Genomic DNA, 16,536 nt, shown 5'->3' with positions numbered 1-16,536 from the left:
GACAGCCTTAGATATTTTTTTTCTTTCCTCAAATACTTTCTTTAAATATATGTTTTTTTAAACCAAAATCTCAACTGGTGATATTTTTGCTCTTATAAAGACCACCCTTTTCTTTCCTGTCTCATCCTGTTTCTTGATGGTATTGCTGTGACATCAACCCCAGCTCATAATTATTTGTCTCCCATTTCGCCACAAGGTGTAAATTTGCTAACTGAAAAGGCGTGCTCTGACAGTTAATCTCAATGTATGTCCAAAGGCTGAGCTTGCTGCACTGGATAATTTCCCTGTGGCATTGTTCTGTCTAATGTGGGGCCATTTGTTGAGCTGTCTGATATGGAAGAAGAGAAAATGAAAGGACCTGCCAGAGAGAAGTGAGATCATGCAGTGCTTTTCAGAGCAAAAAGGGAAATCAAAGGACAATTTCAGGTCCACTCCAGTTCCCCAAGCGTGTGTGTGCCTGGGAACTATGGAATCCAGGATTTTTAAAATTATTATTAGTGTTTTTAGAGAAGTCGCTGAGAGACAACAGCAAATCAGGGGCTTATGGCAAATTTAGTAATACCCATGGGCTGTGCTCAGAAATTACCACCAACCCATATCATTCTATATGTCACTGAGAGGAACAAAATCTTCAATAGTCTACAAAAATGTTTGGAACCAGAAGAAAAAAATATGCATTGATATTGACTCCAAACTCCCAAAAGGTATCTAGAAGATTATTAAATTTTTTATTGAATGTCTACAAAATATTTAGTATCAATATCATTAAGTATAACATTTAGTCTTCTTAAAAATTACATGTGAAAACAAGTTGTGGATTCGATTTTCTCTCTTTCCAAGTTTTCAAGCATGCCAATCATACATTAAATGAATTGCATGTAGCCAATAATTTGAAATGCAAAATAATAATAATTCTTTTCATTTCTTTACACAAAAAGTGTATATTTTAAGTGGATGTGGGGGCATTTTAATGTTCTTTCTATGATGTGTGGTAGGACTAAAAAAGAGAGCATGGGGTCACTAAGGGTTTTAAAATAGCACTGCAGCTGTCTAGTCCGAGTGTGTGATTGTTCCTGAAGACGTAGATAAGCAAAGATTGTAATGGACAAGACCAGAAGGCAAGACAAGGGAAAAGCTTTCAGTTTTGTTTTGTTTATTTTGGGTTTTTTGTTTTTTTGTTTTTTTGCTGTATGCATCAATAGTTGAGGTGAAGTGACCAAGGCAGTGGTCTGAGCATGAGAAAATTCACAAGGTACCTACCTGTACATCATTGAAAAGACCATCGGAGGTACCCTGGTTCTTTTGAACAAGAAGTGTTCATGTTAAATTGGAAAAGCAAAGCTGTCCAGTTGGGGCCTGTTGGTAGAGCTCCATTGTCACATTATCTGAGATGTGGGTCTCCCAACAGATGACCAGACCATCACATGCCCTTGTGTTTTAGTCAACATTTCTCAACTTGACAAATATTTTCATTATTAGAATGAAAACCTAGACATGTGGGGGCAGGAGAAAAAGTAGATTATCTGAGTTCCATGTGTGGTGATCCTAGTCTTTAATTCAGTGGCTTACTTTTCCAAGCTTTGTTTTTATTCACATGTTGGGCAGTAAATGTAGATACCCTCCAAAAGACATGACAAACAACACGTCCTTGTAATACCATTCCCAAAAATAACCACTAATAGCAGTTTGGTGTAATTCTTGGAGAATTTTTTTTCTTCACATATATTAAAGTATTATTAATTTATTTTCTTTTATAAAATGAGGTAATAAATAAGGTTTAAAATTTGTTACATAACAATATATCTTCGATATTTTTCCATGTCAATACATGTATATACACCTCACTCATTTTAATGACTACGTGGTATTCCACAGCATGGCTGGGCCATAATTGATTTACTGCCCTCTGTTGTTAGGTATCCGGTTGCCCATTCGACTTTGACCTTTCAAGAAAATGTACCATGTACCTAAACAAACCATTATATATTACCTAGAGATATATACTCTTGGCCCCCTGTGTTGGCATGATCCTTCCCAGGATCAGAAAGAACCAACTATTTCCCTGTACTGATGCTTATTATTAAATGTAGAACCTATGTATGATGCATCATTTATTTATTTCTTTGTCTTTTGTTTTTGCCTTTTCCTCTTCCGCAGCCGTCTACAGCCAGGGACAAGGATGAACAGGCTCTACCGGTAGGAAGCAGTGGCCCTGTCTGTACCTGTTCATGTGCCTGCGGACAGTGCAGGGGCAGGGCTGGGAGAAGGAGGGGCTCATGTGCTCAACAGATTGTCCTCTCCCTTGGAGTATTTAAATGGGTTAATCTGTGGGTGTGGGTGTATGCTCTGGCCCACAGTTACTGTCAACTGAATTCTGACAGTCACTGACAAATGTACCTCTGGGACTAGGTATCAAAAGTTTGAGTTCCCTCTTTCATTTGGCATGAACTTTGATGGGAGTTGAAAGAGTAAGATATTCTCAAATTGCATTCCAAGGGATGTTGAGCTGATGTTTGGGGACAGTGGGGGACTTTCATGCTTGATACCTGTTTTCTTTGTGTATCCGCATGCACCTAATTTTTGATCGGAAATTTCTTTTGGTTGCATCAAAAGAAATGCTGCATGAGATCTATATATTCAATATATACATAATACCCAAAAGAATGCTTTAAGTTCTTCTATAATATAACCCTTTGCTAATGAAATCTTCACAGCAGAGTTCTTCCAGTTTCTCAAATTAAGAACCTTAGTTATAGTGGTTGTGACCAATTATTAACAACAAGCACATTTTTTTCAGTTCCTATCCAATTAACACATCGCATTTTGTATTGTGCCACATGACAGGGAAATGACCTTCAGAGTTTTTGTGCTCAGCCGTCAGTGATTACATTTCAACTCTATTCAAGTCTTGTAACCTTGCCCCTAAAATATTTTGAACCTTAACCATAGGAATCAAATAACACAGTGCATTAAAAATGTTACAGAATTTTAAGGCAGAAAGGACTAGGAATAAAAATACATTTGACCCCATCCTTCCTTTTTGAGTGCTCCAAGCAAAGATTTATGCCATTTACTGAAAGCCCATAGGATATGCCGGGTCTGGTACTGGGCAAGGGGTACAGACCAGGTCTCTTACTTTGAAGAGTTCATGATCTTTCTCACCATTGAGACACCAGTAATCCCCTCTGATTCTTCTCCAAACCCTGTAGTTAGGGACATGATTTCTAATAGAATATCAATTATAATAAAATCACACAGATGTCTCCATGTACCTCGTACTGACATTTTACCCATACTTCAAGCTTACTATAGGTTTCATGTTTGTCTTCAAACATACAGACTATGATTGTTAATAAGTATTCTTCAGAGTAAGAGACCTGTGGTAATGGTTCTGAAACATTGTCCAGTTTAACCAAATTAACCTGATTTCCTTTAAACTTAGTGGCCTAATGTGTACTTAAAACTCTGAAGATTGTTTGGTCTAGGATGTAGCACTTTCCGAATGTATTTGATCATGGAGCCTCATATGGAACTTTTCTTTGGAAGTCCCTTGTGGGTCTGGAGTATGATGGAATGTTTTGGAAAACCCTGCATTGTAGAGGGTTGGAAGACAATGAGAAATAGACGCAGTATTTTATTTTTACCTGACCCTAAAATCTCACGTCAAGATTTTGGACCAAAAGCTCAATAAGAAATTAAATCTCCTTACAGTATGTTCCTCTCTCTTAAATCTGCCTGACTGTGAAGCTTGGGCTCTGGAGTGTCTTCCACTTTGATAGCCAACAAAAAGCATCAACCAAAGGGGGAGAAAACAGTTCTTATTCAGGGTAAAGATCTGGCACAATCCAGAGGGCTTGGGGTTTTTTGTTTTTGCTTTTGTTTTAGATTGTTTGCTTTTGAAGATAAGAGAAACAGGGTTCGTTGGTAACCTCACCTCTAGAGGGTCCCTTCTTCCTCTCTCACCTACCAGTTTTATTTATGTGGCCAAAGGATCACACTAGTGGGAGTCTCTATGCAAAAGAAGTTTCCCTTTGAAGTCAGTAAGCTTCTCTGTGAATTCATAATAAGTGGTTCTCTCTCTTTAAATGTCACTTAACACAAACCATAGGGCTTCATGAATTAGAACGGTGGTCTAGGGCAGAGACAAGGAACCCCAGGAAATGTGCAAGGTATTCTTTTGGGGAGCAAGTAGAAAATATTAACACCTCTGTCATTTACTTTCCATATTATTCTTCATTATTTCTGCTTTTGCAAATGTTTTGTAATAAATATGCTCATATTTTAGTATGTGCATGGATACAGATATAGATACAGATATAGGTATTAATGGACACATATATACATACATATATACTAAAAAATTTTACTGATAAGATGAACAATCCAAACATTTTAGAGATCACCCACTAGTTCAGATAACAAATTTTGAGAGAAGCAAACCTGAGATCCATTCCTCTAGCCTCTATTTTTTGTCTGTGTGAAGGTATCTTATTTTACTTCTCAGAGACAAAGGTTCCCCATTTGTCTAAGGGGAATAATAACAGTGTTTAGTTCATTGGGTTCATTCTGAGAATGAGATAAACTAATGGAGGTGAAGCATATAGCACATTGACCAGCATCTCCTAAGCTCTAAAAACAATGATAGCAATTAATTCATTTAGCAGGAAAGGATGTGAGAAAGTCATTCCTTTGGGGACTTTCAAATGTACTTTGAAATCTTTGGTTCAATAGTGTGTGATCATGTAACAGAAATGAGTGACCACCGGATAAGGTGGAGCTCTAATCTATAATGCACTTGCCTCCAGCTTCTGAGCACTAATAGCGTCTTTGTCTGCTTTCTCCACCCAGTCTAAGCCACGTCTCCAACGAGGTGGAAGCTCCGCCTCCCTCCACAACAGTCTCATGAGGAACAGCATCTTCCAGCTCATGATTCACACCCTGGACCCACTCGCTGAAGGTAAACATCAGGCTTTCGTTTGGGAGCTTATTTGCGGGGAGAGAGGATATAAGAAAGGCTTCTTTCTCTTTATAAAACATATTCACACTTCTAGCCTACAAGCCTGCCAGCTTTATCTGCAACAGCTCAGTTCACAATCAGAGATCTTTGAACCAGGGGTAGAATCTGAGGTCCATGTGTCTTTTGATTTTGTCTTTTGATGCCTCCAGCATAAATACAGTTTGTTATAAGACAGAGAGGACAAAAAGGTTCTCTCCCTTCCAGCTAGAGTGACAGTTCTCTTCCATCATTCTTCCTAAGTTCCCAAATGAGGTTGTATGTGAAGATAAATTGTGCAGAGAGAGAGAGAGAGAGAGAGAGAGAGAGAGAGAGAGAGAGCACTTCATGACTTGGAGGGCTGAGAGTAGTTTTGGTAATGTCCATTGCAGAACATTAATATTGTACTGATTCTTTGGCAATTGGAGGGTGGGACATAACCTTCTAAGCATCCAAAGAGCCCTCTCTGAGGTGGCTACTTAGGATCAGTTGTTAGAGACCCAAAAGTCCGGCCGGGTTCACCTCCTAGGAAATCGTATGAACCATCCCAGAGAATCCAGCTGAGTTCTTCCAGTTTACTCATTACAATGAAGGCAGATACATCAGGTTTCTTAACTTGCATAAGTATCCTAAAACGTTAATTTTTCTAGTAGGTAAATATCTGATGTGTCAAATAAATGTCAAGGTTAGGCCACTAGCAAAGGGTTCAAATATAACCATGTCCATTCTCCCTTTGTCCCTGGACCTTATAGTTGGGCCTGATGGGACCCAGGGGCTACTAACCTGGGGAAAAGGTCTCTGCCACTGAAAGAACATGTGCGACGAGATTGTCAAATCATGTCACATAAATCAGAGCTCTTACCCAATATAAGGCTTTGCTAAATAATGTCAAGGGTATAGGCGATCAAGAGATTCAGACAAAGTAAAGAAAATGCTGGGACCTCAAGAGTGGCCCCCCTAGTCCCTGTGTCCCCTCACTGACACACACCTCTCCCCCAGAATAATGAGGGAGGATCAGGGGATCACCTCTTTTGTACCCCAGAGAGTTGTATTACTGACATGATGTTCTCCAAGGAGCCCTGATTCATAGACCCTGATTTCCATTTACTAGGGCTAACCCGCAGTCAGAGACATTCTAAATAGCATCACTTCCTTCACCCGGAGGGCCACTTGACAGGGAATTAGATCTGGTCACTTGCCTCCTTTTCCTTCCCCCAGGGCGCCGCCCCAGAGAAGGGAGTGAAGGTGTCACACAGCACAATTTCCTCCCAGTCACCAAGCAGTTGTGTGACTTTGGGCAAGTTGGAGTCTCTCTAATCTGTACTTGGTTTCTTCATCTACAGTAATAGTTCATTACCTCTGTTTAGCACTTTACAGTTGACAAAGCCTTTTCACACCTATAAATGTATGATTCATAATAGCTCACATGATTATTCTAATTTCATAAAATATTGTACCACCACAACAGATCTTAAATTTATCTACTGCTCTCTCTGCCAGCACTGTTTTCCAAGCCATCTTCATCACTTCCGTGGATTCCTGCAGTAGCTTCATAGCTGGTCTTCCACTTCCTCCACTGCCTTCTCCTTTGTCTATTTTCCACACAGCAGCCCAAGCAATCTTCTTAAAAATCCGGTCCAATTATGTCACTCCTGCTTATAACCTGCAGTGGCTTCCCACAGCTCCCAGGAAAATTGTGGCATACTTACCATGGTCTATATGATCTGCCTCTTTCTCCAAACTCAGTTTGACTCACTTTGCTTTAGCCACAGAGGCCTTTCTAACCTCAAACAGGTACTTCTTTCCTGCCCCGGGGTCTTTGCGTAGGCTGCCGCCCCCACCCAGAATGCTTTCTTTCCCTTGCCTCTTCTACTTTCCCTGCTTTCCCCTGGCCCATTCTTCAGCACCCTGTCTAAATGACATTTCCTGACCATCCAGTACAAATCAGGGCTCTCAATCCTCATCTCTCAGTCACCTTTTAATTTTTCTTTATTGCTCACATTATAATTTGTGTGATTACTTGTTTACTGCTGGTCCCCCCCAGGATACAGAAAGTTTCTCAAGAGTAAGGACTGTTCTATTCACTAGTTGTCCCCAAGGTCTAGGAGAGTACCTGGTACATAGTAGCTGCTAAGGCTCAAAAATATTAAGCAATGTGGCCAAAGTCATGTTTTGACATGATATTCACATAATTTCAAAGCCCTCTAAAGCCCTACAGGTTTAAGATTGTCTCTTGAGCCACCATTTTCTTCACCCCATCACTCTGGCAGGCCATGTGAGAAAAGAACTATTTTATCTGCTCCAACTCAATTATGAGCAGGCAGCTTCTTAATTTTGTAGTAATTAAGAAGACAGACTCTCTGGGTCCAGATCCTAGCTCTATATTTAATGGCTATGTGACTTTGAACAAGGTACTTAACCTCTATACCTCAGTTTCCTCATCTGTAAAATCAGGAGGATATATAATAACGCCTACATCACAAGGTTGTTGTAAGTATTAAAAAGTGAATATACATAAAGCATTTAACACAGTGTGTAACAGACCCGAAGTACCTACCATATACAGGTTTGGAATTCTGTTTCATTATTTTGAAAAATAATACAGTATGTATTTTTTTTTTAATTCAAAAGGCTATGGTGAAAAAATAAGTCTTTCTTCTCCATCAACCTCCCAATATTTACCAGTCCCCTAATTCTCTCCAGAGGAAACCACAACTACCAATTTCTTAGGGCTTCTTCCAGAGATGTTCTATGCATATAGAAGTGTGTGTGTGTGTGTGTGTGTGTGTGTGTGTGTGTGTGTGTGTGAGAGAGAGAGAGAGAGAGAGAGAGAGAGAGAGAGAGAGAGAGAGATGAGAGTCCATCCCTTTGCCCCATGTCTCAACAATCTAAACTCCGTTTTTTGTTTGAGAGAGTTCAGTTTCCGGTAGGGCCTGTTTTTGTGTTTTCTGTTTAGTGTGGGAGGTTATGTTATGAGAGATAAGAAAAAGTGAATCTGGGTTGTTTCAGAGTTGAGCCATCAGTGATTTTCCGAAACACCTGGCCCTTGTGGGGCTGTGTTGCAATTAAAGTGTTTGCTCCTGCTGTATCAATATGTGCCATCTAAATCTGGGCGCCTGCTTTCAAGGTGAAACCGCTCCCTGAAAGACATGGAGTGCTGCAACAGTGTGAATCTGAGAGAATGCTGAAAGCCATAGTCAGTTCTGGACTTGAGTGATTAGAAAATATGGAAAGCAGTTCAATGCTTTAAAATTGCTCCGTAGCACGCAGCCAAGAAAACAGATTGCTGTGGTACCTTCCCCTCCAAATTCATAATCATTTTTTGTTCCAAGAACCCAAAAAATTAACCTACAGCTCTCAGAAATAGTCATCTCTCCTTTAGTTTGCATCTAATCATTTTAATTCATTTGAAGTCGTTGGGCCAAACTGTTACCTTTAACAATGTAGAGCATGCTGGTTACATCACCAAATTGATGACACTGCAGTGGCTTCCCTATTTCACTAAAGGACAGTTCATTGATGTTCCTGGCATCCACCTAGCTGAGTAGTGCATTGGCACCACATGGCATATGGTCAGTGTTCACAAAGGGAAGTTTTCAGCTTCTTCTGGCAACGTTGTCTAGCTAGGACAGATGACCTATAGAAAGATATTTCCCTTTGTCTCACCTGGGCCACTCAGCGTCTTTTGTCTTCCAACTCCAGTGATTAAGTCCTTACTAAAAGCTTTAATTGGTGGTTGGTTCAGCCTCTGAGCGTGAGTCACAAGATCTAGCAGTGTGTGTGTTTCGATATGTAACAAAGCATCCAAGACCTAGTGGCTTATAATCACCACCATATTATTTATTGCTCGTGGTTTCATGGATCACAATTTGGGCAGTAATCAGTGGGGTGATTCTTCTGTTGCATGTGGTATCAATGGGGGTCATTGGGTATTATTCAGCTAGTACATGGGCAGGTTAGGAGGTCCAAAAGGGCCTCACTCACATGTCTGGCACTTTTGTAGGCACAAGTAGAAAGCTGAGGTCAGCTACGTCCCTCTAACTCTCCATGTTGTCTTGGGGCCTTTCCACCTGGTTGGATTCCTTACATGGCAGCTAAGGGTTCCAAGAGCCTACAGTGAAAACTGCAAGGCTACCAATGACCTAACCTGGGAAGTCCCAGAATGTCACTTCTGCTACTTTCTGTCGTCAAACAGTCATGAAGACCAGCCCAGATAGAAGGAGTGGAGGAGACTCCTCCTCTCAGTGGGAAGATACCAAACAATTTGAAATCTCTTTAACCCAACTCAGTCTGTCTCAGGGACACACACCACTGATCAGGTCATCAGTTCACTATTCATTGGTATGCTTTGAGCACACCACATTGTGTGGAAGCGACAAACCCATGTTCAGCCTGCTTCGGGTAAAGGCTGAGTTCCAACAAGGATGAGCAGTGGCTTTTCAGGGCCACAAGATTCTGAACAGGACATTGGGGGGAAAAGGCTCATGTAAATGGTCGGAATGAAAACTTTGTTTCTTTCATCAGAAAGACCTGGAGAACTAGAATTATCAATCTTTGAGATAACAACATGGCTATCTGAATTGATCTTTCTAAAAAATTCAGTGTCTCATATTGATTTAAACATTTCCTCTAAACAAGCCATTTTACTTACCCAGGTCTACATCTTTACAAACCTAAAACAAGGAGGCTAACTGTAGCTCTTTTGGAGTATGCTTCTACTATCAATTTGTCTAATAATAATACCAGCAGCTAATATCTGCAGAATGCTTACTATAGGCCAGGCATTACACTGAGTGCTCTGCATAAACCATCTCATTTAACCCTTACACTAGCCCTACTCCATCACTCAGAGGACACTGACGTTTAAAAAGGACGTGTCTCGTCTCACCAAGTGACACAGAATGTCAATGGCAGAGCCAGACTTTGAACCTATATCTGTCTGACTCAACAGTCTGGGTTTATAGTTCTTATGCTGTTCTGCCTCTTTATGTAGCTTCATGTCTAACTCCTTGTTCTGGTGTAGACACCAGTATAGGAGGTCTGACAATTAAGTTCACATATTTGTTGCAACAATGTTACTAAACTTTTTTGATATCAGAGGGATTATTCATTATGAATTTGTACCGACTGAACAAACAGTTAACCAAGTTTGCTATTTGGAAGTGCTGAAAAGGCTGTGTGAAAAAGTTAGACAAAAACAACTTGAACTTTTCACCAATTCATGGCTCTTGCATCACGACAATGCACCAGCTCACATGGTACTATCTGTGAGGGAGTTTTTAGCCAGTAAACAAATAATTGTATAAGAACACCCTCCCTACTCACCTAATCTGGCCCCCAATGACTTCTTTCTTTACCCGAAGTTAAAGGAAATATTGAAAAGGAGACATTTTGATGACATTCAGGACATCAAGGGTAATATACAATGACAGCTCTGATGGCCATTCCAAAAAAAAAGTTCCAAAATTGCTTTGAAGGGTGAACTGGGCACTGGTGTTGGTGCATAGCTTCCAGAGAGGAGTACTTCGAAGGTGACCATAGTGATATTCAGCAATGAGGTATGTAGCGCTTTTTCTAGGATGAGTTCACGAACTTAATTGTCAGACCGCGTAAATACCAGGAGCCTTGTCCTATCCCTGGACCCATTATACATTTAATCTGTAAGATGTGAATTTCTCATACACAATCCTGTGCAGCAAGACCTGTCTTAGCCTTAGCTCCTCCCATCACATCACCCACACCCAGCATTGCAGCCCCTCTCATGAGTCCGCAGGGCACCTTGCTCTCATCAGTTGGCTTTTGCTTAAGCACATGAAATTACTGTTGACATACCTATCCAGGATGACATGAGTACTAATCTCCACAGGAAAAGGAACCTCATAGCCAGCTCTGCAAATCCGGGAGAGTTCAGTAGCTGGGTGATGATAGTGGAGAGACTGAGGTGGGAACAGAACAGGTGGAATGGGGTTAGAGTTTGGCCATGTATGGGCATGAATGGTCAGCATGTGGTCCATGAGTCAGCCTGCCTGGGTTCAAATCCTTGCTCAGCCTCTTGCTCTGAGACCTTGAGTGAGTCTCTCAACCTAATCAGGCCTCAGTTTTTCTATTTGCAAAATGGGATAATGATAGCACCACCAACATAAGTTTATGATTACTATTACTTAGGCTTTTAGGGCCTTGGTTTCTTCATCTATAAAAGGGACTAATAATAGTTCCACTATCAGAAGCTTCTGGTGAGTATTCAATACAATAATACCCAAAAAGCATATAATTACTGCTTGGGGACTATTGGCAATGATGTTTTAGTTAAAATTCTGTTCAGTGTCATGTAATAGAATCCAACTGCAGTAGCTTAACTTAATAGTTTTTTTAAGACTTTATTTTTTTAGAACAGTTTTAGGTTTACAACAAAATGAGAGGGAGGTACAGAGATCTCCCGTATACCCCCTGCCCCCACACATGCGCAGCCTCCCCTGTTATCAACATCACTCACCAAATGGTACATTACCAAGGATGAACCTACACTGACCCATCGTAATCACCCAAAGTCCATAGTTTACCTTAGGGTTGCTCTTGGTGTTGTACATTCTATGGGTTTGGAAAAATGTATAAAGATGTAAACCATCATTATTGTATCATACAGAGTATTTCCACTGCCCTAAAAATCCTCTGTGTTCTGCCTATTCATCTCTCTACTGAAACCCTGCAAACCATTGGTCTTTTTACTGCCTCCATAGTTTTGCCTTTTCCATGATGTCATATAGTTGGAATCATACATTATATAGCCTTTTTAGATAGACCGTAATAGTTTTTAGTGTTTTATTTGTCTTATTTAACAGGAAGCCCAAGAGTAAACAGTCCAAGGCTGGTAACATAGCTCTACCCTGCCATTAGAGACCCAGCCTCCTGGTTTTTTTTCATTCTTTCATCCAGAGTATGTTTCTCTCATTGTCATCCTCATAGGATGGCAGCTACACACCCCCGCTATCATATCTGTATGCTGGGAGGGAGAAGGCAGTGCAGCTGTCATTTCTATCAGGAAAACCTCAGTGTTCCCAGAGGCAGACTTCCATTTACATAACATGGGCCAGGATGGGGCCATGTAACCACCCTGACTTCCACAGGAGCCGGCACTGGGTACTCTGCCTCTCCAAACATGGAACTTCATGGGAGACTCCAGTGAAGGTCAAATGTGTTCCCCTTCTTATTATTATTCTTCCCATCCTGAGAAAACTTCATCCTGTCTTCTCAAATTCCTGATTTATGGAGAAATGATGTGATGTTCCCCTTTTTCTTCCCTTTAAAGCGCTCTCTGCTGGCCCATGAACCCAACTTCTATTCAGTGGCCCTGAATCCTCCCTCAGAAAAGGCATGCCCTAAAACTTGTCAAAGAATTCTGGTTCCCTAAAACATAAGTGAAATTATACCCCACCTCTGCTCAAAGCCACCTGACCAGTAGTTAAAGCCCAAGTCTTCAGAGCGGCCCTAAGGCCTCCTGTGACCTGCCTCTCCTCTCTATGCCTCTTCCCTCTCCCCTTCCTTTCTGCTTTACTCTGCCCTCCTCCTTTCCTCTCTCCCAGCCCTACTGTCCTTCCTCTCGTGCATCATTTCCTTTGCTTCATTTCTCTGGCTTCTCAGCAGCCCCTTTTCATAAACTCCAAGCACATTCCTGCCTCAGGGCCTTTGCATATGTTCCTTCTCCCCCCAGACATCCAAATGGCTCCTACCCTCCCTTCCTTCATCTCAAATTTTGGGTATCATCCAGTCAAGAGGCCTTACTCAATCAACCTTTGAAAATAGCAAAATCAAAGCAATGGTAATAAAACAGAACTCTGGATCTTCCTTGCTCTGCTCTATATTTCTCCATAACACTTATCACCATGGACGCGTTTTTTGTTTTTTTGTTTTTTGTTATTTGCTGCCTGTCTCTACCCTTATATCTTTAACATAGCAGGACCTGGGACAGTCTCTATCTCCAGGACCCAGCACATATGGGTCCCAGTAAGTATTTGTTGACTGGATTGAATGAGTGCTTCCTTTTATAATTTTCCTGCTGGAGAACTGTATGTCTCTAACCATGTAGATTGTCTTACCTCATGTCCTGTCAAAGGCTCTTTTGTTGTGACCAATCAAATTCTATTCAGTTGATGTTTGTGCAGTAGTGGGTAGCATTCATGTCTGCTGTGGCCACCACTGTATCCCCAGCCTGTAGGATGGCACTGACATGAATTAAGTAGATGTTCAGTCAATATATGCTAAACATTTGGATAAATCTCCCTCTAGTTCTGGAATTGCTGCTGCACTGAGAAATGTTTGCTCTCTGCCTCTTGCCTTGATGAGTTCTCCTGTTCACTTCTTCCTCTTTTCTTTCCAAACTCTGTTCTCTTATTCCCTTTCCTTTTCTTCCCGTGGATGTACTGTTGGATCTTGCATGTATTGCAGTCCAGGGGCCTAATTTTATATATTCAAAGAATTACAAGGTTCTAAGAAGTGTATTGTTTTAACCATTCATTTATTTTACAAATTCAAACACCTGCAAAGTAGCATCTACCGCATAATTTGGTATTAAGTTGTGTGAGGAGGAAACTGCAACAGATGTAGCTCTACATTCAATTGCTATGGATTCTTGGATTCTCTTCTACAATGCTAGTAATTTCTCCTTCCTTGTAGAATTTCAAACTTTGATTTACATTTTTTTCCATTTAACAACAATTTTAGTGGCAATAGCAGCATTTAACACATAAGTAAACTTGATACCTTAAGAGATACAAAAGTAAAAATAATAGTTGCATAGTGAGCCTGTAATTGAATTGAAGGATTATTTAACTACAGGGCTTGAGACAGCTTAGAATAGCGGGTCCTCATGCCTGATATGTAATTCCTTTGAGGCTGTTTTTCATGACAAAACCTTCAGAATCCTATAATGAGATGTCTGAAAATGACAGCATACTCATCATGGGATATTTGTCTTATTTGCTGTTAGAAAGACAGGAAAATTTCCCCATAGTAAATTCACTTCCCATTATCAGCTGGTCTCTGCTGTTTTCACTTCACAGCCACCACATTTATGTTATATTCATTCCGATTGGTTGGGGGCTATCCTGGGACCGTTTCTCCTGCCTTTCTGAAGAACAGTTTTGCTCCCTCATTTCCCTCCTCAGTGGCTGTTGTGACATCCTGATGCTATCTCTCCCGTTGCCTTATCAGTCTGGCCCAGGCAGTGGGAGATGAACAGATAGCGTCAGTGACCTGAATTCCAGGACGTTTTCATTGTACAAGCCTCACAAATGAGTAACAAATATCTATTTTTTTCACCATCTTTCCTGTACCCTAGATGATGGGTTTTCAAAAACAATTTTTTTTATTAATAGCAGAACCCCACTGATAAAGGAATTCCCAGAGGGGAGAGTAAATAATTTTTTAAATTGTTAAAACTATTAAGAGTTCACTCATGTCAGATCCTTTATCAATGTGCCTGAATCAATAGCCTTCCTCTAGACCAGCAAAGAAAGAAAGCTCCCCACTCACAAATGCGACAAAACCATAAAGTACCAAGGGTTAACCCAAAGGCAATGTTTAAGAACTTTATAGCTAAACAATAAATAATCATTTCTGAAGAACACAGAAGATCTAAATAAATGTTGATATATTATACAGATATCAGTTCTCCACAAATTAAACCCTAAATGCAGCTCAATCCTAATATGGATATTCATGGAACTTCATAACTTGATTTGCAAATTTATATATTATAGAATAAGCAAGCAAACAAAGACACTTTTCACAAAGAAGAGCCAAAAGGGAAAGTATGCCCACCAGGGATCAAGTTATATGAAGGAACAGCCTATAGATGCTCTGGTTGAAGTACGGGGAAGAAAGGGGAAGACGGTGGACCAGAGGCAGCTGGGATCTCCCTAGAGGTGGGCCCTGAACAATAGGAATAAGGAGTGAGCACTGCCGTCCTATGGAATCTGTTAACTGCTCTTGGTTAAAAGCACTGTGGGAGGAAGGAGAGGGGGTTTATGGACCACTTAGCAGCACCTGTTTGAAGGGACAAGGCCCTTATTCCTGAAGGAGTGAAAGTACACTTTTGTGTCTGCAACTTCATATCATGACAAGTGCAGATGAATAAACACATTGGGAAGCCATGCTGGTGCTCACACAGCATGGCAGGCACAGAGTAAGCTCTCAACGCAAGTGAACTCTGCTCGCCAGATCTTAAGGAAAGTCATCTCGAGTGTGAACGCTGAGGGCAGAGTCATCCGGAAAGTATTCCTAGAGAAAGTGAGATTTGAAAGCGGGAGGTGAGGAACATGGGCCGGAAGAGAAGGGGGTGTGGTAATTCAGCGCAGTGGAACTGACTGACTCACGGAGATCCAAAACCACTGCATATTTTTGGCCCAGTCAAAATGAGGGTTCCTTTTAAGATGAGTAAGCATGTGGGGGTTTTTACCCCCTGAACTAACATGCTACATGCCAACAGTCTCTCCTGTGGAGGGGCAGTAAGGTACTGTGTGTGTGTGTGTGTGTGTGTGTGTGTGTGTGTGTTTTAAGTATAGTAAGCCAGAGGCCTTCAAAAGATGGTGAACAGGAAAAACAAGCGAGTGGAACTTCTTAAAGTGCCTACTCTGTACCACACGCCTGATAGGCATCTCATAATTCTCTCAATAGTGGCTATGGATATTACTGTGTGTTTTAACTTTGAGAAAACTGAGATTCAGAGAGTGGCATTACTTGCTCATAGTCACCCAGCTCCTCAGTTTGCCCTCAGGGCCTGAACGCTTTCGTACACATAGCCATCCTTGTCTTTGTTTTGTAAAATCATTCCAATTCTTTAACATGTACATTTAGTGTTAACTTGAAGCTGACACTAAGATTAAACTTTCACTTGCTTGCTGGGTTTTCTTTTTTTTTCTCACCAAACAGCAAAACTTATTTCCTCAGTCTATTTTCTAAAACAGCTTCAATATGAGCTTTCATAAATTGTCATTTGATCCCAGAAGAAAGTCATTTTCCTGACTATTTCATTCAAAATGTGGAGGAGTCCCTGAAAGGCAGTATTGTAACCTTTCTTTTTATCCCAAATCATAGATCAGTTTAAATTAGAAAGAAAGATGTTGCATGCAGCCTCTGCTAAGTGAATAAGCAACGGGAGTGAAAACCTTCACTGGAGAAGAATAAAATCCAATTTGCTGGTCATGTTTTTAATAGGATGACAGTAGTTTAAACGCCTGGATAGAGGATGGAAGGCTATTAATGCCTCTCATAGAGCAAACGCAGGGACAAGTTAAATAGCTCCTCTTTGGGGAATACTAAAGCATTACTCTCAGATTTGAACGTCAAAGATGGTCGAAATTGAATCTCTGTGTTGCGCACATTTTAAATATATTTCACTTGGGACATGAAGGGGATGTGAATGGTTTTACTGAAACAAATGCTTTTAAGTATGGGAATGAGTTTCTCTTTCTCTCTCTGTCTCTCTCTCTCTCTTTCTCTCTCTCTCTCTCTCTCTCTCTCTCTCTCTCTCTCTCTCTCTCTCTCTC

The 16,536-nt window shown here is 40.8% G+C and overlaps 1 protein-coding gene across 1 annotated transcript in view; it reads left to right on the top strand.

Moving 5' to 3' along the window:
• Window positions 1-2,160: 2,160 nt before the first annotated feature.
• LOC109377288 (sodium/potassium/calcium exchanger 2) overlaps window positions 2,161-16,536 on the top strand; it is a 93,585-nt gene continuing 79,209 nt past the window's right edge. The window contains exons 1-2 of the mRNA XM_019633614.1: window positions 2,161-2,196; window positions 4,849-4,957. Of these exons, the coding sequence (XP_019489159.1) occupies window positions 4,903-4,957 (55 nt within the window). The 5' untranslated portion in view covers window positions 2,161-2,196; window positions 4,849-4,902. The remainder of the gene's footprint in view (window positions 2,197-4,848; window positions 4,958-16,536) is intronic.

This window comes from Hipposideros armiger, unplaced genomic scaffold, assembly GCF_001890085.2.
Source record: "Hipposideros armiger isolate ML-2016 unplaced genomic scaffold, ASM189008v1 scaffold_1357, whole genome shotgun sequence".
Taxonomy (NCBI): Eukaryota; Metazoa; Chordata; class Mammalia; order Chiroptera; family Hipposideridae; genus Hipposideros; species Hipposideros armiger.
Note: the sequence above shows the minus strand (reverse complement) of the source record. Positions and strands in the feature narration are given on the sequence as shown.